This window comes from Mytilus edulis, chromosome 10, assembly GCF_963676685.1.
Source record: "Mytilus edulis chromosome 10, xbMytEdul2.2, whole genome shotgun sequence".
Lineage (NCBI taxonomy): Eukaryota > Metazoa > Mollusca > Bivalvia > Mytilida > Mytilidae > Mytilus > Mytilus edulis.
Window position 1 is genome coordinate 21,612,262 of NC_092353.1, and position 26,201 is coordinate 21,638,462.

The 26,201-nt window shown below is 31.3% G+C and overlaps 1 protein-coding gene across 1 annotated transcript in view; it reads right to left on the reverse strand.

Moving 5' to 3' along the window:
• Positions 1 to 4,875: 4,875 nt before the first annotated feature.
• The window catches only part of LOC139490624 (isobutyryl-CoA dehydrogenase, mitochondrial-like), a 26,567-nt gene continuing 5,241 nt past the window's right edge, over positions 4,876 to 26,201 (reverse strand). Inside the window, exons 2-11 of the mRNA XM_071277517.1 lie at positions 22,684 to 22,784; positions 21,117 to 21,286; positions 18,332 to 18,441; positions 15,577 to 15,653; positions 14,620 to 14,757; positions 13,295 to 13,430; positions 8,854 to 8,951; positions 8,390 to 8,542; positions 7,796 to 7,898; positions 4,876 to 6,304 (exon numbers count right to left, since the gene is read on the reverse strand). Of these exons, the coding sequence (XP_071133618.1) occupies positions 6,234 to 6,304; positions 7,796 to 7,898; positions 8,390 to 8,542; positions 8,854 to 8,951; positions 13,295 to 13,430; positions 14,620 to 14,757; positions 15,577 to 15,653; positions 18,332 to 18,441; positions 21,117 to 21,286; positions 22,684 to 22,784 (1,157 nt within the window). The 3' untranslated portion in view covers positions 4,876 to 6,233. The remainder of the gene's footprint in view (positions 6,305 to 7,795; positions 7,899 to 8,389; positions 8,543 to 8,853; positions 8,952 to 13,294; positions 13,431 to 14,619; positions 14,758 to 15,576; positions 15,654 to 18,331; positions 18,442 to 21,116; positions 21,287 to 22,683; positions 22,785 to 26,201) is intronic.

A 26,201-nucleotide genomic window follows, 5' to 3' on the forward strand; every position in this document is an offset into this window, starting at 1 on the left:
CAAAAGTACTAGGTATTGACTTTATCGTATCTTATTATAATCCCACATAACCACAAATTGTAGTTCGCACATGTCACACAATACCAAGATTTATGTTCTCGCTTTTTGGTAACTTTGAAATAAGCATAGAGCAGTGCATGAAAGAATCATTTCTTAAATATAATGAAACCAGCTACCAAAGAAACCTTGCAGTTACTGAAAGTCCATATTCAGTTAATAATAAATAGATCAAGTTCCCCCCCCCCCCCCAACCTAAAATTTCATCAAAATCAAAATATGTCAATAAAAAAATTTCATGGCATGATATGTATTGATGTCTAAGGGTTTTCTTTTATTATCTTTTATGACTAAATCAAATATCAAATTAAGTAAACGTTAGTTAATTTCCTTACAGATGATTTAATCATGAAAGACTTCCTCAATATACTATGTTCCCATCCAAATTCTCTTAATATGAGGTTAAATGTTTTAATATTAGAAACAAGATTTTTCCGGGAAAAAAACATAAATACAAAAAAAAGTTCTTTAACAAAATTCAAATATTCCAGAAGAGATTTGTTTAGCCAACTTTATGGAAAAAAGAATACTGGAGGAAGACATTGTGAGTAATAAATCAAATTAGGCAGTGACTATTTTGCCGGCAAATGGATGCTCAATATATTTATTTAGTTTTTTTCTTGTCATACATTCTTAATAGTTATTTATGCTTTGACTGATAAATGTTTTTAAACGATTATATGTGTCTCAAATATTGTTAGCTGTTTACTTAACTAGCTACTGGTATATCAGTATTTTTTTATTCTCTTATGTTGACAGTGCACATTTGTCAAAATACTTTTCAAAGGTAAATATCAAAGTTCACTCTTAACAAAAAAACTACAAATTAACAAATTCACTATATTTCTTGTGCCGGTAAAATAGCAATTTCTATAGAAATATGCTATTTTGCCGGCTTGAAAGTGATATTTTAATTAGAGCCGGCAAAATAGCAACTGCCTATCAAATTATTCTTTCATGAGACAATTACCAACTACAATAATTGTTCTCCCGAGGTTTCAAATGGTCTATAATTTAATTATGGGTGGTCTTTAGGAATAACCTTGGAAATCATTTCCTTTTCATGAAAGCTCGATACCCTCTACTTATCTTTCTTAATGGCCATGATCCAAAACTAATCTAAGAACAGTATCTTTTTTATACTTCCAGTGCATTTCAAACACTGTTTCAGCCACAAGATGTAATAACATTAACGGTACCAATACATGTCTCTTCAGTGATACTCGTGGCCAAAATATTTGAAATCCAAAGCTTATATAAAAGATATGTAATTGTTTTGAACCACTAAACATGCTAAAGGCAAGCTACAACATGGAGGCTGTTAATTGGTAGAAACCCTAGGTATAGAATTAAGAATTATTAAAAATCAGACTATGATCTTGTTCGACCTACCAGTCAACATATGCATACAGTTTCTAGCTTCATCTCATTATTAAATGGAATATATCCGTTTAACCTGAAAGCTCTTGATTTAAGCGAAGTTTCTCAGGTGTAATACATTTGTGTACCACCATTGATTTCCCATTTTGTTAAATGTGCTTAATTATTCCGCAACTGTAAAATATTTTGTACTATTATCTGTCATTTTTGATAATGTGCTTGGTCTAAATGTCTTTTTGTGTTTCTTTGATACATATGGCATGGTTCTGTACTCTGTCATTGCGTTATTGTGCTGTGGTAATTTTTGTATTCTTGTCTTTATTTTCTGCTAATATTCTTATATATGTCTATGTGCGTTTATGTGCTTCTTTGTTCATATTTGTTTGTTTTTATAGTGATTTAGATTATAACACAATGTTGACTGCTGTTCTCCCATTTTTGACTCTTTTACTTATTATGTCTGTTTGGGTTTTTTTTCACAAATCGTTGACAATATAACGGAATTCGATGCAACTGTCATACAAGTCAGAGGATAAGCCAGCTTTAAAACCAGGTTTAATCCACCATTTCCTACATAAGAAAAAATGCCTGTATCAAGTCAGGAAGATGACAGTTGTTATCCAGTCGTTTGATGTGCATGAACTTTTGATATTGCCATTTGATTAGGGACTTTCCTTTTAGAATTTTCTTCCGAATTCAGTATTTTTGTGATTTTACTTTTTTTTTGTACTTTAAAAAAATAATGTGCAGAACTTATCTTTGTTTCAAATTAAGAAATGGTTTGAGTCAAGTTTTATGATGTCCAGTACAATAGACGGCAAAATGTCACATAACATTTCATTGCATATAAGGAAATAACATATCAACTGTTTACCCCTTTTGTAACTGTGTACAAGTTTTAGTAACCATGTAACCTCAAGTTTAGAATTTTTCTATAGAAACACTAAATAAAAAAATAATGTTGCTTTGAAACATTCAAGATATATGCTTATGACCCAGATTTGTTTTACTAAAATAAAATGTATGATTAATTTCTTACAACTATCAAATTCAAGGGAATATTTTTTTCTACCCTCTGTCGTATGCAACCGGATGTGACGTACTACGATTTAGTGGTATAACACCTCTCATACTTCTACTTTGGACACAGCAACAAATGATGGAGCAGCTGAATCTCAAACTGTATGATGGCAAACTTCAGAAGAGATGGGAAAGATAATTTGTCATCCGGATAAAAGTAATGATTCCTCTCAGAAATAACCTAACTCTTACAAACAGCGGTATACTACTGTTGCCTTTATTTACAAAACCATTTGAATCATTTGATATCAGCTCAATAAAGGCAATATAATCATCAGATGAGGACAAGCAACACAGTCAATCATCGCTAGATCCTCCTAACAGTTATGTGTTTATATCAAAATTTATTCAGCAAAACCTGCAACTGATGAACTCAAAATATCGAACAAGTCTTCAACAATAACCACAAGAAGTTCTATGTCAGGATTCCTCCTTTCTTTCTCAATTAAAGACCATAAAGAAAAAGGAGGCACTCAAAAATATCGGGATACTTATAACAGCTTGTGAATCGGTCTAACATCAGTAGAATTCAGACACTCTATAAAATGTCAGAACATAAAAAATTTAGTAATGCAAAGAGCAATTAACATGTGAAGACTGTAACAAAAAAGAGGGCAGCAGTGTACAGGAATGGTAAACGGACAGGATTAAAACGAAAATGCTCATGAAATTATCAAAGGATGGGGTCAATGAAGCTTTTGATACATCGATTCTTAGCAAACATATAGGAGTTATATGTCTTAACGATATAAGTGACAGCGATGTGACCAATAACAAATTGTGAAAATCATATTTATAGTAACTGAAACAAATTCTTAACTGTAGCCAAATTGATGTCTAGGTACAAAATTTTAATCTCGGTATGTATGAGTTTATCTGTCGTGTTTTTCAGCTTCTGAGAAGATAAGATACATTGTTTGCCTCACATGTAAATCAGATACGAGAATAGTTTTAGACCCCTATTAATGTTCGTATCAATTTTTTTCCCGTTTTCAAATGTTTATATTATCATTTGAAAATTGAAATTCTTGAAATCATGTTTTCCATAGAATTAAAAGTAAAGTCATGTAAAAAGATTTAGCAAAGGATTTGTAGTTAAAATCCTTAGTTTAGCTAAGGAGAAAATAGTTCCTGCATACTATATAACTGTTCAACACTTATAAAACATTTTAGTCCAAAAAAGTAACTTTTATCTCAACTCAATGTATTCAGAGAAACAATCATATAACTTGATGTACAAAATATTGATTTGTATCCTTGTGTATTCTTTCATTTAAGCATGTCTTTACATGTATATGAGATTATCAAAAGTTGAAACAAGAAAGAAATATTCCAAGGTCAGTAAATTTTTCTATTTTATATGACTGTTTAGATCGGAGTTATGCCACTTTAACTTTAAACGACTAATATTGGATGAAAAATGCAAAACTTAATTTTTCAAAATATTGGACACCTCAGCCAGCCTCAATATATCTTTCCAAATTCAAAACTGTTAAAACATTATACAAAATTATTCCTAAAGAATACTTCTATTTTAGCAATATAGGAAAGCAAAAAAAAATCACTCCAAACACAAGCACATTGGTCGAAAAGTTGCAAAATAATTTCCAACAGAATGCCTCAATTTCTGTTTGATTAATTAAAATGTTCTTAATTAGTTACTGTTTTACATTTCATAAGTAATGACTGATGTTTTACTAAGAATTATCTAGAGCTTGAAAAATTAATTCAGTCAATTGATAAACACAGTTTTTTTTACCTCTGGTGTTGTACTAATGATTTTAACTGATTTCTCAATGATTTACTGATGACCAAAAAAATTTAATCTGAATGCAAACAATTCATTTAAACTGTTTAAACCACAATCAATGTTTTTTTCTTCCTTTGACATCCCAAAATGTCAACTTTCCATTTCATAAATTCACTTTTATTCATCTTCATTAGGTTTTCATTTAGTAGATCTTGGTTTTCCTTAAATAGTAACTACTTTGATGTAAATAGCAGAGAGACATCCTCAATTTTATGATATTATGAATTTTTCCATGTTTCGTATCTTAGATTACAGTAAATTCAGATATTATTGTGAGGTTTTTCTTAATAAGAATAATGTAACTGACTAGGAATCACAATAAAACACTTGGATTTTGATATTTGATGCATAGATCTGTTTGGAGCATTTCCTGAAATCATAATTATTGATCGGTCATTTTCGTACATTCTTCACAAAGTGCATTAATAAATACACCCAATAACTTCTGGAATTATTGATGATACAATTTGTAAAGGTAATCAAAATTAGAAACCTGAATATTAGGGTGTTGTAGCAGGATGTGGACCTGCTATAAATAATCAGAATAACAAAAATTCATGTTTTTTTTGCCAGTAAAGAGCAAACTTTTATAAATTGTTGCCAAAAAACTAGCTAGATTTACAGCTTTCACATATATAACCCTTGAAAATTTGAACAAATAAGTGTATGAATATAGTAATGTATAAACTGGTGTACAGCATTTACGTAAAAAAAAATACAAACAGTATGTTGGGTGAATTTCAGTCTTGTTTGTATAAATACATAAACCTAGCAAAATTCACTTTTCACATAAGCTTCAAAATGAATGATAAAAAAATATCTTATGTATAATAGAGTATTTCATTTTCAAATAACAAAAACATGATTCTTTTGACTACTATCAAAGCATTTCAAATAGTAGAAACAATTCATGATTAATTCAATACACATTTTATTGTGATAAAATAAATAAACAATGGAAAACCTGGAGCTTTCACTGTATAAACTGGTTTACCATAAAACATCTGTTGATGTTCCACCATTTTCTACATAATAAAATACCTGTAAGAATTCAGTTTGATGTGTATGAGTGTTTGATTTTGCCATTTGATTAGGGACTTTCCTTTTTAAATTTCCTCAGAGTTAAGTACATTTGTGATTTTACTTTTTATTGATAGACCTCATGGAATTGTATTGCTAATATATCAAAATGTATTTTAATTACTGAAAATTGTACACTGTAACTATAGTGCAGAAAAATGTGTACTGCTTTCAATGTTATTACTACAACTGGGGTATCTCAAGCCCAGTAAGCAGTTCTTACTTTTATACTACTAACTAGCATGAAAATACAAATATTGTGCTATTAAAATGTGATGTAACAAAATTTTGGAAACTATTTTAAATTAAGGAACATATCTCTCTCATGCAAAGCTCTGAATCCTTGCCTTTCTTAGGCTATACTTTTGTCCTTTTTGGCTTATAATCTTGTTATTTTTTAACAAGATTTAGATTTTCGAATGTTATGGCCTTGAGCATCACTGTCGAGTTATAAATTGTCAAAATGGGCATCTGGTGCAGAAAATTGGTACAGTTAATGTTATTATCACTATTTGGCAGTCGTTATTCAATACTACTGATATTCTTGTAAATTGTGACATTTCACATAAAAATGTTACGACACTGCAGTGCAACAGTGATTGTTGTTTGACATCAAAACACATCAAATACTGCTAAAACTTGGGTCTTGTGTTGCAGAATCCCAGATAATGATGCAGTTCATTCTTTTTCTTGTTTCACTTTTAAAGGTTCAGTTTGTGTTGACATGGTTGATAAGATTTCTTTTCATGCACAAACTTCAATGACAGATGATTGAGGTCAGATGACAATATCACAGATACAATAGTTCCTACATCTTTTATTTTCATCATACATATTTTCTTTCTTCATCTGTCAGTATATCTCTTGAGATTAACATTCTCATCACCTCATTGGTACCTATAAAACATCAAATATAAACATCAAATATTATACATTTATTTCCCCATTTTTAAATCAAAAATGGAAAAGTTAATCCTCAAAACATCAAAGTGAAGATATTGTTTGCCAGTGATACAACGTCAATTGTTTAAGACATTGTTGCCTTATCCCTAAATTTTAACATATAATTCTCAAAATGTTTGAGATTTTCACATGGTAAATAGCAATCACTTTCTTGAGAGATGTTCTCCAACTTTTAGAAAAATCAATCTGTTTATGAACTAATAATTCTTATATCATTTGCATATTTATAAATACTTGAATTGGATTGGTCACTTAAGAGTTTTTCTCTTGGTTTACACTTCGATAAACCATGTTTCCGAAACTACTTTCGTAATCTATTCATGCGCGATACACATTCTTGCTAGGATACTGGGATTTTCAGCAAATTGAGATTATAAAACAATTGCATACCAGTTGTTTCTATTCTAATACATATATAACCAAAGAAAAAGAAATAAAATAAATGCCCTTAAGCTTCGAAAATGTATAAAAATAAAATTTTAATAAAATTCCGCGAAATTTCATGAAGGATTTGGCGAATTTACGTCATGGCAAAACACGACGTCACACGGATGAAAGTTTTCAAGGGAAAGATTATTTCGTAACGTGTACGCTTCAAATTCGGATAATATCTAATTAAAATGACGTTTTTGAGGTAGGTGCTATTTCATTTTAGATTCTGTTGCATTTATCGGACATTTATGGTTTTTAGAAAGTCAAGATGACGGCGTACTGCTTAGTTACGACATGCCATTGTGCTTTTGATGGTAAATATAGTTGCCGTCAACCAAATAATGTAAATTAATAATGGCGTATGTTTGGCTGAAGAATTATAAGGATTAAACACATTTTTTCTAGAGGTTATTGATGTGTAAACCGGGTCTCTTACTCACAAACTTTACATAAAAGTCCTTCGGACTTTTATTCAGTTTGTGAGTAAATCGCCCCGGTTTACACATCAATAACCTCTAGAAAAAATGTGTTTAATCCTATAATAAATAGTTTCACAATTCAAAGAAAAAACAATAAACCAGTCACATTATTTTAAAATGAGCATTTACTATTGCCCTTCATTAGGCCTAAAATAAAATACTGTTTGTTTCTACAATCCCGACCGACCCTGCAAAAACAGTCAGACTCATAAAACTTTATTTTCAAATTAAGTGAAATATTGTTTTATTCATATCTGATTTTTAGGCTTGCTGTATCGACCAAAATTGTTCCAGCTTTTTGGAAAAAATAAAATTATTTCCCTACCTACCTACCCACACCTGGCTTGGCAGGGTCGGGATTGGGGAAACAAACAATATATAAATTTAGGCCTTATCTGTTAATCAGCAGATCAGGGAATTTCAATTTTAAGCCTGGTTAAATCAGGACAGACAACAGTATACCATAGTACATCCTGTAAATTGGCGTATAAAGAGTCTACAGTAAAGAAATTACCTTCTAATATTTGGTGTACTCTTGTGTCTCTGAGGTATTGTTCTATAGCATAATCTTTGAGGTAGCCATATCCACCATGTAACTGTAAGGCATCATTGCATACCTACAAAACAAATGTATCAACTTACAGAATAATGCACACCCTAGAAAACAAGTTTATCAATTTATAGAATAATTCACTTCAAAAATAACCATGACACATGTGTAGGTCATATATGATATAGCATTAAAAAACAATCAGATTATATAGTGTTCGTATTTTGATATTCAAATCTTTTAGCTTAAAAACTGGTGTGTACACTTCAACATACAGATATAACCATGTCAAGATTTAATTCAGAACACCCATTAAGCTTGTGCTGTTGGTATTGCATTGAGATACATTCAAAGTGTATGTGAATCAATTTGGGGAGCATATTTTGCATGTTATTTTCAGTAAATGTGAAAACATAAAATTGACAATTATAAATTTGCACACAGAGAAAGCAGACTGGAAGAAGGAGGGAAAAAATGTAACATTTATATTTAAGTTTTAGAAGTGAAAATTGTTTTAAATCAATTTCAAGTTGTTGATTTGAAATATAATTGACTTACTTTTGAACATTCTTCTGTAGCAAAGAACTTTGCCATAGAACATAGAGGGACTTTGTTTGGCCAATTATTGTCTAGTGATATAGCTGCTGTTCTTATGATGTTTCTTGATACTACTAACTTTGTGGCCATCTCTGCTAACTTAAACTGTAAATACTGAAATGAAATAATGTATTTCACTATAAATACTTGAAATATATAAGGTTATTGAATGTTTAAGCAATAACTAAGTGATATGATATATTTGCACTTAATTATTGTATACATTGTAATATTAAAACAATTCCAATATTAATGCAATCTGATTAAAATACTGGTCATGCCTTGCTTACAAGGAACTGACAACACTGCATTTTTTCTATTTTAAAGAAATAAAAATTATTTATATACTAAAAATGTAGAATCATCAATTACAACATCTCTATGAATTTCTTATATTGTAAAGTATTGCCTTGTATTCATTTTACCTGAAAATTGTCTAATGTTTTTCCAAACTGTTTACGAACTTTTAAATAATCTCTAGTTAACTGTAGACTGTTTTGTGCAGCTCCTAATGAACATGACCCTGAAATAAGATAAACTGTTATAATACTTGTTCATTTGACCCTTATAATGTATGCATTTCAGTTGATACTCCATTTTTCCTACTTATGGAATTTACATCTCTCACTAAGTTTGGTGCATATATTCAGTGATCTGGAAGGATTTTTTCACTATGGGCCAAGGGCCCCCCAAAAATAAATTCAATGGGCCATGTTGTCAAATGAGTGGGTCATAAAAATTGACAACTGTAAAAAAAAAAAAAGAAAAAAAAAAGTATCAGTCTATTGGTGCAAAGAGGTGGTGGTACTTACCTTTATGATTTTGAATTATATCATGGATATTGTTCCTGTGATTTTGTAATTTCAATTTCAATGAATATACAATACGTTATTTTAACTTTCTCCAAACCGGACAATATTTAAGATTACCTCTATTTACAATATTCAAACTAGTTTTGATGCCTTGTACACATGTTTTTTTTTGTACATTAAATTTGGGTCTTCGTCGAAACCATACTTTATTCCAGACGTTCTGTATCAGAGGACATTTCTGGCATTTCCTCTGCACTTCTTGTATTATTATTACTTCATGACAATGACAAGACTAACAGTAGAGAGTATCATTAATTGATAGAACAAAACAACAATTCGCTGAAGTCATGTTTACAAAAAATGACAAGGACAGTTAACTTAAGAGACAAAAACTATATTCCTACAAAGTCTTTGGGGTTCTCCAATCGAAATAATAGCAAGCTAAACTAAATGAGATTATTATTAGTTAAATCTCGTCTGTACTAGCCAAATTTCACAAATTTAAAGTTGTTTATAAAAAAAATATATCATGAATGATGGTTTTTTGAGTAATCAGTTAAACCGCATGGTTCTATTATTACCATAAAAAAACACCCGAGACGTTAAACCGCATGGTTCTATTACAATAGGAAAACACCCGAGACATCCCAAAAATATATAGGTGCTCCTATCATTGGAGGAACATTACATAGTTGTCTATAAAATTGAGAAAGGAAATGGTGAATATGTCAAAGCGACAACCACCCGACCATAGAGCAAACAACAGCCGAAGGCAACCAATGGGTCTTCAATGTAGCGAGAATTCCCGCACCCGTAGGTGTCCTTCAGCTGGCCCCTAAAATATGCATAATAGTACAGTGATAATGGACGTCATACTAAACTCCGAATTATACACAAGAAACTAAAATTTAAAATCATACAAGACTAACAAAGGCCAGAGGCTCCTGACTTGGGACAGGCGCAAAATTGCGGCGGGGTTAAACATGTTTATGAGATCTCAACCCTCCCCCTATACCTCTAGCCAATGTAGAAAAGTAAAAGAATAACAATACGCACATTAAAATTCAGTTCAAGAGAAGTCCGAGTCTGATGTCAAAAGATGTTACAAAAGAAAATAAATAAAATGACAATAATACATAAATAACAACAGACTACTAGCAGTTAACTGACATGCCAGCTCCAGACCTCAATTAAACTGATTGAAAGATTATGTCTTCATCATATGAATATCAGGTACAATCCCTCCCGTTAGGGGTTTAGTATCATACTATCATAAAATATATGAGAAGAACATAACCCGTGTCATGCCAACAACTGTTTTTTTTTAGAAGTAAATGTGTTTAGTTCCGATGCAAAGACCCTATCAGTGAATCAATGTTAAAGCCAAAATATGCAATCTTTAATGACCTGACAACAGTATCGTAACTATATCCCCTTTTAATAAGTCTATTTAAAGGTTTTGTTAGTTTCTGAGGAGAATACTGACATTTTTGTGCTTTATAAAGAATATTTCCATAAAATTTTGGATGTGAAATACCTGAACGTATAAGATGTCTGCATGTTGAGTTATATTTACGAATTATTTCCTTATACCGGTGATAAAATTTAGTAAATGTTTTGACCAGTTTGTGATATCGAAAACCCTGGTGTAATAATTTTTCAGTAATACATAAATTTCTCTCGCTAAAATCTAATACATTGTTACATACACGAGCGAATCGTACAAGTTGAGATATATAAACACCATAAGATGGTGACAAGGGAACGTCACCATCTAAAAATGGATAATTAACAATAGGAAATGAAAAATCATCTCTTTTATCATAAATTTTTGTATTAAGCTTCCCGTTTATGATATAGATATCAAGATCGAGGAAAGGGCAGTGGTCATTGTTATCATTAGCTTTATTTAAAGTAAGTTCTACAGGATAAATTTCTTTAGTATACATACTGAAGTCGTCATTATTTAGAGCCAATATATCATCCAAATATCTAAAAGTATTGTTAAATTTTTGTATCAAATGTTGTTTTGATGGGTCTTTGCTAATTTTAGTCATAAATTGTAACTCATAACAATACAAAAACAGGTCCGCAATAAGTGGTGCACAGTTAGTCCCCATTGGAATTCCAATAACTTGACGATATACGGAATCTCCAAAGCGAACAAAAATGTTATCAAGTAAAAATTCAAGTGCATAAATAGTATCAAAGCATGTCCAATTGACATAGTTCTTTTGTTTATTGCTACTAAAAAATGATCTAAAAGAGTTTGAACATATGTACTCGCATTCCGACTTTTTAAATGCCCAGTTAATTAGGGATGTGAATTTTTTCTTAATAAGAATATGAGGCAAAGTGGTATATAGGGTAGAAAAATCAAAACTTTGAACAGATTCAAAATCACCAATATATGCATGCAATTTATCAAGTACTTCCAACGAGTTTTTGACACTCCAAAAGTAATTAATTCCACTATTTTCAAAGGCCTTATTTGAACAATTTATTATCAGGTTTTTTATTGTACCAAGTGTACTAGTAAGTAAAACAGACAATTTAGTAGTTGAACAATGGCTGGAAGATGAAATAAATCTATATTTGTAAGGTTTTTTGTGCAGCTTCGGAAGCCAGTACATAGTTGGGACTTTCATTGTGTTTGGTTCTGCTTGTAAAGAAGTAGCTAAAAGTTTATGTTTGTTACAGATGTCGTTTTCTGAAAATGAAGTCAGTTGGAATGTTGGTGAATTCGTGATTTCCTTTTGCAGAACCTCTATATAAAATTTACGTCAAACAATAATGATATTATTAGCAGCTTTATCAGCCGGGACAAAAACAAATTCCTTGGCTAGTTCTGTTAGTTTATTTTTGATACGCGAAATAGGGTTTTTATAGTTTTTGTTGAGGGTAAAATGTTCTTTAAAATGTTGTATTCGAATATCAACTATCTTCATTACTGAATTAATAAAAGAGTCCAAAGATTTTTTGTCAGCTTTTTCCCGTTTTACCCATTTCAAACAGTAGGCGCGGAGTGAGTCGTTGATGATATTACGACACTCATTCCAGTTAATAGTTGACGGGGGACGATATTTAGGTCCTTTACTGAGGAATGATTTTAACTCTCGGTCGCGAACGATGTTAAGGTCTCCTGTTATAACATGGGAAATTGGTCCATAGGTGTATTCTGAATTACTGCAATTACACGACATAGGTGTATTTTCAGTGATATTTACATCTTTACACAATTGGCTATAATTAAACACATATTTTCGGGTAGATTTCTTGTAAATATAACAAATGAGAGGGAGTTCAGTATTATCAAAATATCCAGGAATTTGGTCTTTAACAGAATGGTCGTTAAAAATACCGGCAATATTTACAAAATCAAAACCTTTATTGACATACTTTATTTTAATAAAATGTTTTTTATGATCTTCAGGTCGATCAATTTTTGGAAACAGTTTAGAATAACAATATGCCATTATAATTTGGACAATTTCATACTTAGGACTGTAATATGAAATTGTGTTGCAATCCTCTAAAATTTTATTTAATTTATTTATAGGTAAAGAACAAAGCTTGGTTAACAGATAATGTCTGCCGTTGTTTTTTGAAATGGAAATTAGGTCCGAAATATTTGTATGGTTGGTCCGAAATTTTCTTTGATTGTGATTTTTTCTGCGTCCATGAGAACGATTTTTACGAACAGTTTTAGAAACTATATCCAAAATGTTAACAGAATCGGTTCTTGATATATTGCCAATTCCCATGATATTATCATTAAGACCGAGAGGGTAGACTGTCTGTAATTTTTTAATCCAATTTAATTCATTTATTTTTCGTGATCGTACAAACTTGGAATGAGATTCACCAGGCTGCTTATTTACTACTTCTATGGATATGCGCTATAGGCTCAGGGGGCACGTCCACACGCATCACTGAATATTGGCACTGTTGTTTCAGTTTTCAATGAACACACTTTTTCATTGCTAAAATCATAGTGAATGAAGAACATTGATGACTGTTAAAATAGTAAATGTACACAGTATTCAATACAAACCTACATTAATTCTTCCACCATTCAAACCTCTCATAGCAATTTTAAAGCCATCTCCTAAGTTTCCCACCACATTTGATACAGGCACCTGACAATCTTCAAAGATCACGGATCTAGTTGGTTGGGAGTTCCATCCTAGCTGAAAGAGTGATACGTAAGAAAATGTTTTTGATAAAGATGGGGGAAATTTCATTGTATACTTAGAAATAAAAAAAAGTAAATTAATTAACCACTATTGACATCTAGGTTCTTTTATCTTTTTGTGTCATTGGTTTGCTTACTTATTAGCGTATCTCCTCAGTACGGAATTCAAGATTTTTTCCACAAACCATGCTTACTCAGTGGTTTAAGGTTCTAACTATCTTATATATATACAGATATGATGACCTCTATATGTAGATATGGTAGCATTTAGAGTTTAAAGGTATTATGAAAGTGTGTCTTAAATACTGAAATCAATTTTGTATCAATATACATTAAAATGAGCAAACAATGAAATATTTTTTTCTTTAAGGATTATGTACCCTTGTGTTGATTCAACGCTAAATATATGGAAATTTTATAGAAAATCCACAGCCTTTATCCTTGTACTCTCATATTTGGCAATTTGATGACTGATAGGTATAGGATTACTGCATGCAGTGCTAGTATTGATTTCCTTAAAACAAGTTCAGGAGCCTGTAATTCAGTGGTTGTCGTTTGTTTATGTGTTACATATTTATTTGGTCTTTTGTGGATAGTTGTCTCACTGGCAATCATACCACATCTTCTTTTTTATATTATTGATGTAGTTATTGGTTAAAACAAATAAAAATATGGACCAAATCAAGTACACCTTTTAGAGTGCACTCAACTTTAGTGACTCAGCACAAGGTATTTTGGAATTTACAGGTTAATTAGAACTTTTTGTAAAAAAATAAACACTAGCACATCATAGAAAAGCAAGTGAGTAATCTATGTTTCAAATTTTATAACAAAAATCTTTGTGGCTGTGGATTTTCTATATTTGCCACAAAGTACTCTTTTTCTATTTAACGCAATGAAACAGTAAATAATAATGCTTTGCATCAAGTTTCCCCTTGGTATATGTACAAAATGGCATATCTCTATTATTCATTATATCTGTAGTTCTAATACAATTGAAGTTTCAAAAGTTCGTACAAAAATGGCTACAGACGGGGTCATAAACCTTAAGTCAATGTTTAACTTTATACCTTTTTATACCCTTGTCTCAAATACTGAAACTTTTTGCAATGTTTTTCATTTCATTGATTTTGTATCATTATACATTGAAATTGTTTATTAATCATTAATGTTAAACTTTATACCTTTTTCTCCTTTTGGCCAAATGCCAGCCCTGGTGATTCTTTTTCTACTAGCATACATGTGATACCTTTGGGTCCAGCCTCACCTGTCCTACACATGACTACATACACATCTGTGTCCCCTCCTCCACTTATAAATACCTGAAAAATATAGGTGTTGAACTTTGAACTAATAAATAACAAGAATGTGTCCTCAGTACACGAATGCCCCACTCGCACTATCATTTTCCATGTTCAGTGGACCGTGAAATTGGGGTAAAAACTCTAATTTGGCATTAAAATTAGAAAGATCATATCATAGGGAACATGTGTACTAAGTTTGAAGTCGATTGGACTTCAACTTCATCAAAAACTACCTTGACCAAAAACTTTAACCTGAAGTGGGACAGACGGACGAACGGACGAACGGACGCACAGACCAGAAAACATAATGCCCCTCTACTATCGTAGGTGGGGCATAAAAATATAGGTAAGATAGATAACTTAGATCACAAGTATTCTGCAGCAAAGATGACATAAATTACTGAATTTATAGTTATCAAGAAACATAAAAATCTCTTTTCTTTCATCCTTGATAAATAACATTATTATATAAAAGACAATTTCACTCCTCAAATGTAATACAACAATACCTGTTTGTCAAGACAATGTTGATGACTTGCCTCAAAAGAAATTGGTTATGTATTGAAATAAATATAGTTCCTCGTATTCTATACTTTATTTTCATTAAAAAAACCTCATTGTCAATGTGATAAAAAGAATAAATAATCAAAGAATTCAAATAACAAAGAATATAAATTATTCAATTTGTGACCAAACCACATAAATAAATAACACAGGTTATATGCGCATTCGTGATTTTTAAAATGTGTTGTTAGGACACTCGTTGAAAATTTTTCCCCAGTTAGTTATTCTATAACTGTCAACAACCTTTGTATTTGTTTGATTTTTATGCCTTACCTTTGTACCATTCAGAATATATTTGTCTCCATGTAATTTTGCAGAAGTCTTTATATTACCAGCATCACTACCATTATCTAAAAGAAAATTCTACAGATAATGCAGGTCCTTATAGACCACTTTCAAATTGTACACTATCCCGTAAATTTCCTTTGTCAGAGTAAGAATTTAAAATTGTACAACTTTGCCCCCAGCAGATCTATAGAAAAACAGTACATTAATGGGTGTTACATGGACTCTTTTTAGATGATACACAGACTCTTTTTAGTTGTTACACGGACACATTTTATGAATAGAATCACTCGTGCATGATCAGTGAGTTCATGGGCACTTTAAATTTCAATTAGATTTGAATTTTTTTGGTTCACCGACATATTTCCTGTCTTTTTTTAAATAAAATATGTACATTAGAATCAATATTATTTTTTTTTAATCCAGTAAAATACTATTCATATCAGTACACGAAGGGATTAGCCATTTAACTTTAAAAAAAGAAAAAGGGGGGGGGGGGTCGGGTCTCCTTCGGGTCAAAAAAATTTACTGTGGTCAATCAGATTACAAATTAATCTTCTGCATGATTTCTGATTTTCCGAATACCGTATATATAATAGTATTTATTTTAAAAAATATATATATATTTGAGTGATGGGGTTATAAAACTAAATAATTTTCATACTCAAAAGAACATACCGCCCTTGATGAAGCAAAATAATCGGCCAATAAATGCATTTTTTTCAATATATAGACATGAATTTTATTTTGGACAATGCCAAAAGTAAAGAAATGTGATGATACCTACGTTTATATTTCAATAAAAAGACAGGAAATATGTAAATAAAAACAAATCTTATCAAAAGATAAAATCCCTATCAACTCACCATTGCACAATGAAGCCTATAAATAAAAAGTGTCCGTGTAATACATGTCCAAATAGTGATCAATTTTGAACGCTAAGCTGCGATTGAATCATATAGTAACGCGTGTTTAATCCCAATCAACACTTGCAGAGACGAGCATGATTTTAAAAAAAAATCGAAGTATATATTTAATAACTTCAAGACAAAATCCAATTTTCAAAACATTTCATTTACTAATAAAGTAGGAAATTTATTCTTTTAATACATTTATATTGATATTGAATTTATATATAAGTTGAATTCAAATACATCAGGGGCGGATCCAACGATTTAAAAAAAAGGGATTTCTTACCTAGGACAAAAGGGGGGGTCTAACTAAATGCCCCCATTCAAATGCATTGATCGTCGCAAAAAAGGGGGTCCAACCCCTTGAACCTCGCCCCCCATTCCACCACTGAATATTAAAGTCATGTATTGGAAGGGGGGGGGGGGGGGGAGGGTATGACACATCCTGCATTTTTTCAACAAAATAAAGATCAAGCCTGGTAATTTAAAATAAATTTCAAACGTTAGCTTACTCTCCACAGAAATCTTTCTTTAATATATTACTTTTTTTTATGAAATTGCATTTTTAAAAGTCTCAAATGTGTACAACATTCATCTTTTACTTGAAATAATTTTTTTTTTTCTTTTTTTTTATCAAATTATGAGTTTCTTGATATTTTTTTTCCAGAAAAGACTCTTGACTGAAGGGAAATGAAAAAAACATGTGTTTAAACTATAACTTACATTTACTGCTTTATTTAAGTTTCTCAAATGTTCAGTCTTGCAAATTGTACTACTACTCCAGGGTTTCCCCTGGGTCAATTATTTTTTTCGCCACCTCTTGCGCCAAAACAATATATTTTTCGCCACTTTATTATTTTTTTCACCAAGTAACATAAATATATTTTTCCTGTTGTGCCCTTTTGTACTAAGAAGTAATTTTTACAACAAAACAAAAGCTTTTATCACATGAAATTGATCCCTCATTTCATGTGTAGTCATTACATTGAAGGGTTACTCTCATTCGAGGGGTTGTTCCCAGCCTTTTGGATAGATTTTTTCATAACGACAGTTTTCTTTTCTTGACCATCGTAAATGAAAAAGTCCGAGAAACTCGAAAAAAAAGTAAATAAACAAGATGGAGGAAAATAAATCGGTTTATATATTTCTTTCGCCAAATTCTTTCGCAAATGATGAATTTTTATCGCCACAATTATTATTTTTTCGCAAATTGCGAAAATGGCGACCGCCAGCGGAAACCCTGCTACTCTGTTGAAATGTGGTACAAGTCAGATACAAAACAAAAGTAACAAAAAAACAAGCAGGAAACAACCTGCTGTAGTTTTTCTGCATGTGACTACTCGTGCACAAAAACTATCCGCCGATGGTTGTTACCGGCCTGTTTTTTGTTGCCTTTGTATTGTATCTAATACATGTTTGATTACTTCTTTTATATAGGTTAACCTTTGTTCAACCTGTGTAACTCATTCAACAATAAAACACTTGAGATTAGTTTATATATATATAGGAGTTTGTAAGCTAAGGTGTCTCTGGAGAGGGTTATTTTGGAACATGACATTTGAGTTTAATCTACAATTGCAAAAACCCATAACCCCACCTGGCTACAGATGGGAGGACAAAATTTAACACATCAAATCCACACTTCAGTAGAGATATATATTCAAAATTTCATCTGCTGTGATAATGGAAAATAAGGTTCTGATTCATGATTGTCAAATCAATCAATTATCTATTATCTATATAAAAGTACTTACTCTGACTTGCATATCACATCTATATCAACATTCAAATTAATAAAGAAACAAGTAATTACAAGTCATTAAAGTACATACCTGGTTCTGTTAAACAATATGATGCTAATTTCTCCATGCCAGCTAGCTGTGGTATCCATTTTTGTCTCAAATTATCATTGGCAAACTCATCAATCATCCATGCACACATACTGCAAAACAAATGACCACCATAACAAAACAGAAGTGATAAAGTTTTTTATTTTAATTACAGAATTAAACAACCACAGTTGACAGTTTCAGAGCACACCTTACACAAGGTGTTCTCTGTCAACAGATTTAATCAAGACAATAAATTTTTGTATATAATTTTTTTAATCAGGCCTAAATTAAAATATTGCTTCTTTGCCCTTTTCCGACCCTATTTTTTGAAACAGGGTAGGTAGGTAATATGTTTTATTTTTCTTTCCCAAAACATAACTTGGCTTGGTACATTTTTTGTCATGGGTAGCTAGGTAGGTATAATATTTTATTTGATAGATACAAAATCTGCATGATATCATTTTTGTCAACTTTGCTTTCGTTTTAGGTATGATTTTACTGATCTTTACAATTATTAAAGTTTCTGGGACTATTAGTATAATAGTCCCAGGAAGTTATGAAAAAAAAATATCATGTTGAATGTCAAGTTAATTCATATGCACTACTATTTTGTTTTCAAATACCAAAATATAGTGCTCTGCAGCATATTTTCAAAATTTATATGCCAGGTATTTTTAAGAGTTTTAACTTGCACTGATATTCTGTACTATGTACTACATGTACGCTTAACTCGACCGAAAGGATTATTATATCATATATCTCTTTAGCATGATTTATGAAACAGCTGTACAATACAATCTATAGCATGTTTTATTCCGAAATTCTACCAATTTTATCAAAATTTGAACTTAAATTATCAGAGATGATATCTGTGAAATAAAAATAATAATTGACTAGAATATAAAGCCACTGCCGGGCAGTGCATTTCCCACCAGCATCATCATGCAACCAGTTAAAACAGCGAAAACTAAGCATTTGTGTTTAAATTTTCGTGTGTCCCAGTGTTATCAATAAAAATCTAAAAGACTTGAAACTCAATTGTCATGTATTTTACATCACATTTATAAATGGTCAGTAAGGAAAACTTGGCAATTTTACTGCCAACTATTCTCCAATTTACAGGACTTTGGTTCATGTCAGATATAAATAAATTGTCAAAGCTGGTCGAAGGCAGCGTTGACATAATCATCCTGATCTACGAATCACCAAAGGCCATCCCTACATAGGAAACAACGTCCGTTAACAAAATATTTTGTACACACGTTGATAATTTTGTATTGGACGAACCTTTTTGAATAAACCCTGCTCTTCAAGTAAAAGAGCCATGTTCATACTTTTAACATCGACTTCAATCAAATGCTTTGAATCTCTAAATGCAAGTGTTCATGCCAAACACTCACATGATACCAAACGGACTTGACCTTATACGGGGAAGATAAAACCCAAGGATTCCGGTTAAAAAGTTTTGAGCGGGAAATACATATATAAGATTTTCAGTAGGAACGGAAAAAAAATAAAAAAAATTGCTGGTAAATACAAATAAAAGATTTTCAGTCAGAACAAATTGATAGGGTCGGTCGGTAAAGGGCAAACAAACAATATTTTAATTTAAGCCTCACTTTTGTCTTTTGTAATATACATGCACAAATTGTCAAAATTGTATATATTTTTTCTTTGGCATTTAAAAGAAAATTTAATTTTACCACGCATGCGCAACGACAAGTAATCTTCAGTATTCTGAAGTTTTGTTGTATAACTGAAGAAAAGAAGATTAATCGCTGCACACTGTGAAAAAATATAAAGTAAAGAAGCAATTCTTTAAACCATGGTTTGTAAAACAGCTTCAATATGAACAATTATGAGGAGGAAGTTCAAAATTCCAAACCCGCAGATAGAATACATGACTGATATTAGTCATAGAGTCTAATTGCAAAAGAAAACAAGAATGTGTCCATAGTACACGAATGCCCCACTCACACTTTCATTTTCTATGTTCAGTGGACCATGAAAATAGTGTTAAATTAAATTAAAAAGATCATATCATAAGGAACATGTGTACTAAGTTTCAAGTAAATTAGACTTCAACTTCCTCAAAAACTACTTGGACCACAAACTTCAACCTGAACCTAGACAGACAGAGTATAACAGACGCACTGACAAAAAAACATAGTGCCCATAAATGGGGCATAACTATGGAATTTTAAGGAATTAGCAATTGAGAGAAAATATAACATTATAAGAAAACTGCATTTTCAACATTTGAACTGCAATGTAAGATTTTATATCGCGAATATTCTGAAACATATAACATGTAGCAAAGATGACATCTGAACAAGTAGTTACTACATTGCAAAGAACTTATTTTTTTCCATTGTAAAACTGGTATTTATTGTTTCTCAGCCAAGCATATTTAAATGAAGCATGAAAAAACATTTCAGGAAGTCCCTTCCCTCCTTCATACATGGCGATTATGCATTTAAATGTATAAGTGTTTGTAAACCGGAAGTTGATTATGGATAAATCTGAAAACATCATAGCATGTTCACATGAAGCCTGATGACAAATTCTGAAAGCTAGGATTTGTATTCTTGACAAATATGTTACACAAAGTTCCTGGTACAGACATACAGATGGATAGTTAAAGGTAAATCAGTTTACCTCCTTTTTTCAGGGAGGGGATACACCATTTTTTGTAGATACTGCTGAGTGTTCTACATTCAAGTGACAACTATAGATAGAAATGTGTGTCTAAGTCTGTCATAACTTACACTAAATGCACACCTACTTATGTATACTGATGAAGGCTGTTGTACTTGTACAACCCTGGGATAAAGCTTCGAATATAAGAGATGAATCCAAGCGTGACAAGCCAGTTCCACCACAATCCTCCCTACAATATGCAGCACCAAAACCAAGTTGACCGGCCTTCTTCAGGACATCTTTTGGGAATATTTCCTGTAAAAAAAAAGAAGTTACATTTTCCTCTCACTTCTTACACAAAATTATCCAGTTTTCCAATCTCCAAGTCTTATAATTGAGCTAGACAACTGTGAATAGAAAAATATGAAATTTAATAATAAGAGAGTATACAAATCAAAAATTTAATAAACCTCCTTTTTATTGTAGATCAAAATAAATCTTTTGTATTAAAAAATATCTCAGTTGTAACAGTAGTGTTCATTTGTTAACTAAGTGACATAGCGGAATATTTAAGTCATTGTTGAAGCTGGTTAACATTCTTTTCAATAACATTCCTAGAAAAAATAGTTGCTGTAGATGCTTGTGTGTTATTGAAGATGTTATTGATCACAAACTTATACATTGTTGACACAGCCAACGCTGACGCCGGAAAACAGCATACCTATGTCTCGCTTTTATCTATGTCAAGCGAGACAAAAATTGTAATTTACCAGGTTTACATGTGTCATTGTGTTCTATTGTTGTTCTCTGCTGTTTATCTATGTTTCATATTAAGTAATATTTGTTGCTAATTTTTCCATAGCATGTTTATGTTTATGCAATAAACACGATAAGATTCATTCATTCATTCAAAAGTATTTTTTGTAATTAATGACAGTTATTATTTACAGTTTTCATGAAATAAGCATAAGATTTTATCAAATTTAGTGTTACAGTAATCAATATTCTAAATATAATCTAAGTATATCTTCCCATGTGAAGTCAAAGTAAAATTAATAATATATCTATACATGTACATGTTTCTTAATCAAGAAGGTGTATTATACACAAAAGGTTATTCATAAATACAAGTCTGTATTGTTAGTGAATTTTGGGTATTAAATAATTGTAAATGTGGATGATAGAATCTAAAATCTTGGTTCAACATAGTTCTAATGCAATTTGCATGTAAATTATTTCTTCATTGGCTAACATTTTAACCATCAAATCAATAATTGACATGTCTTGAGCTGCCAAATTGAATCACAAATGTCGATTTTTAAAATACAACATAATCATGATAATCAAAATTAAACAACACTGACCTCAAAAACATCATTTTAATGAGATATTATCCAAATCTAAATAAAAAAAGTAAAGAAATTCCCTTCAGGTTGAAGTGTTCAAATGGTATGAAATTTGTTTTACCTTGACGTCTTAGCTTCATACTCATTCATAAATTTTTCGCAAAATTTCTTATAAATCTTAAATTCATACATTTCTACAAGCTAAAATGTACATGTATTTAATTTCATGTGTAACACATTAATATAGGAATAGCAGTACTGTAGTGGAGGAGTTGCCACAGTCAAATGAGATTGGACAGTCACATATGCTTGAGATAACACATAAATAACAAATACTTCAAAAACATTTATATATATGTACCATACCTGCTGATCCCACTGTGCCATGTTGGGAAATAATTCATTCTTAGCGAAATCTGTTGCCAACTGCTGAATTTGTATTTGTTCTTCTGATAAACCAATTGCAGCTGTAAAAATATGTTATTTGCATTATGAATGCTGAAAATACCTACAGCTAATACAGTCTAATCCAGGGACATGTGCACAGTTTACATGGTATATTATAAAATGGGATTCAATAAAGAAAATTGCATTGGCCTTTCATAACAACTATGTTAATAAGAAACAAAGAAATAAGTAAATATTATCAACAAAATATTTTTTACCATAGCTTTAACTTTGTCAATAAGTAAAATATTTGGGTAATATTGTAGTCCAGCCCTGGCCTCAGTGACTCATTTTTTTTTGGATTTTTTTTTTTGTTGTCACTGAGTCCAGCTCGCCCTCCATTACCTTCAATGGTGCAAGCTCCCGGGTAGATTACCCGGGGACGATAGAGACAATGCCAGAGCGCTCAAGTACGAAAAATGTATCACAAATGGTAAAACTTGATAAAATAAACAAGTTGCATACCTGAAATGCTTGTACACTATATGGAAACTCATCTTAACAGAAGGAAATCCCTTGCAGTCGGAGCTGTGGACATCTTGTTTACATTAGTAACGCTATATTACGGAACGTGACGTTTCTACGTTATAACGTTAGACGAAACGAATTCAATATATCGATAAAGATTTTCGACGTTTTACAACACGATACCGAATGGCATATCTCCCGATTTCTAAACTTTTTGGCACACTTATATTTTGAATTGAGTTACATCAGTATAAGTCATTGTATGCATAAAAACTTGGGTCACCATTTTTGGTCTAGCTTGTAATTTTATAGGAAAACGTCAATTTTTGCGACAAATTCACATATTGCTTTTTATCCATCAACAGAATTTAAAAGGATCCAGTTCCAGTTCCAAATATCCACCACTCATCAAAATATTATGGCTATAACTGTAGCAAGGTCTGCCAGTCGAGCTCTAAGTTTATTAATTGTTAAATGTAAAGCACATTGTGGTTTTTAGCACAGTAACTTTAAAACATTATTTGATACTCTGGTCTGGTCAGTAATAAGCTACGGTGTATCCATTTTTGGCACTCGTTCTTTTTCTTGTATCAACGCTGTCAAGAACAGAGCTATCAGGTGTTTTATAAGTGCTGGCAAGACTGAAGTATGCGCCAAATGATGAAATTAACGGAGACATGGGCTGGAGACCTCCTAGTGTAAAACAATGGACATGTGTATTTAGGCATTGGGCAAGATGTAGTGCCATGACCAATGACAGAATAAATTATAAAGGTTTTCAAATGGTCACATAAAAATGCTGTAAATAATAAAACCTGGTGTAATAGAGTCATGAAAAAAACTTAAAGATTGTAACTTTGATTTGTATACTAGTATTGATAGTGTGCTGCATAAAGAAAATTGTTCTACAAATTGAAGATGTTTCATTTAATAAATATATTGCAGAATGATCCAGAATGGCAAACGAAAATTTTGTCACAGAGTAATGGTAACAAGTGACTTATAAGCGATAAATATCACAATATTGTGCAGAGTTATATTTAAAACAAAATATATCAATCAAATTTAGACTGAGTGCTTATGCAAAATTTAGATGTGGCATTGCGCCACTTAAAATAAAAACAGGACGATATGAGAAAAAGCCAATAAATGAAAGATGTTGTTTTATGTGTAAAAACGAAATTGAAGACGAGAAACATGTAGTTACTTTATGTCCTTTGTAAGCAGACCTTCGAAATATATTGTATAATGAAGCAGTAAAACATAACGATCAATTTTATAACTTGTCTATTGACTTAATTAAACTGGTTCCCTGAAAATTATTCTAATTTCAACCCATAAATGTATATGTAAACAATAAACCGGTCAATATAAACAAAATAACGATACCAAGATCGACGCTCGTGACACTTTTTACTTCCAATATTCTCTAGTGAAAAACAGATACCCGGAATAAATACACGGTGGAATGAAATTACGCTAACATATGCACCCTCCATATAAGTAAAACACTCCGCGCAAAAATTCCAGTTTGAAATTGTGCATGTACGACATGTAAGCTCCGCGGAGTCTGTATTCTGCGTGTTATTTTATATCATGTATCATAATGCCAAATCCAGTAACCTGTCATTTCCAAAAAAATAAAACTGACGATATACGCAGCTTTAGTACAAGCATGCAAGCAGGTATACAATTTAAAAGACTGCCGTCCTAATAGATAAGCCGTATATATGAAAACTATATATGCACAGTGCAAATTGGACTGCCGAACGGTTAAAACAATATGATGGTGCTATTTTATAAGGAATGTGGTGGCAATTCATGTATCAGTGAATATGCAGTGTAGTGAAATGGAAAACTGGTGTTATATCAAATGTACCAATGTTAGTAAGCTATCATGTACGTCAGTTGGTCTTTGGTGGAAAATTGTTTCATTGTCAACTATACCACATCTCCTGATTTCATTATGGTTTGATTTTTCTCCAGAAGTTCAATTAGAAGTTTAACGACTTAAACAAATATGTACTAGGAAACACCGGTCTAGGAAACTGAAAAATGTCTATGGTTTTGATGTCGTTAATTGCATAGCCTTTGCTATCTTATTGTATATCCCATATCTCCATTTATTCACACAAAGAAACACCAACACTAAAAAAAAATCCAGAAACCATATCGGTTCTATATCGGGGGTCGTGTCAATGAAAGTATCCTAGGATATGTCATAAGATATGTCTTAGGACATTATTTAGGATGGTCTCAGGACGTGTCTGAGACATATCTTAAGATGTAAAACAAAGCTGTCTTAGGGCAGTCCTAACTACGATGGTCCTAGCTAACACATTTATTCTATTGGAAAAAGGTAGAGATTTCTATGACATAGATTTTATTGTATTTTAGTATCTATATGTAAAGAGAGAGAGGACAACTCTTGTATGGAAAACAATTAACGCAAAATAAAAGTTAAAGATTTAAAGTAATACTAATAAATACGTTATTAAATATGATAAAAGATATAAAAGAATCTAATACGAAAACAAAAGTAAATAGTCACAAAACATTGTTAAATGCAATATGCGTGCTGCAATTTTAGTACATGAACTAGGTTTGTCGTTAGGTCCTCTCGATTACATTACATATATCGAATCAGGATTAGTAAAAAAAAAAAGAAGTAATATTTTCCCATATTTAAATTAATATTGCACCGTTTTGGTTATTCGCAAAAAATATTGCTTATGATGATACATGTAGTATTTCGTAGGCTTAAAAAAGGCAGCACGAAATAATTTAAGGTAATAAAATTGAATCTTTAACAAAATTGAAAAATATTTTGTTTTATTAATCTAATTCTAATAACAGTATGATAGTTTAATATAGTATTAGTATTTTTAGTACTGAGTTTATGCGGCTTGCTATATATTTTGTTTTTATTACCTTTTAGGACATTGTAACCTTTAGGACTATCCTAAGAC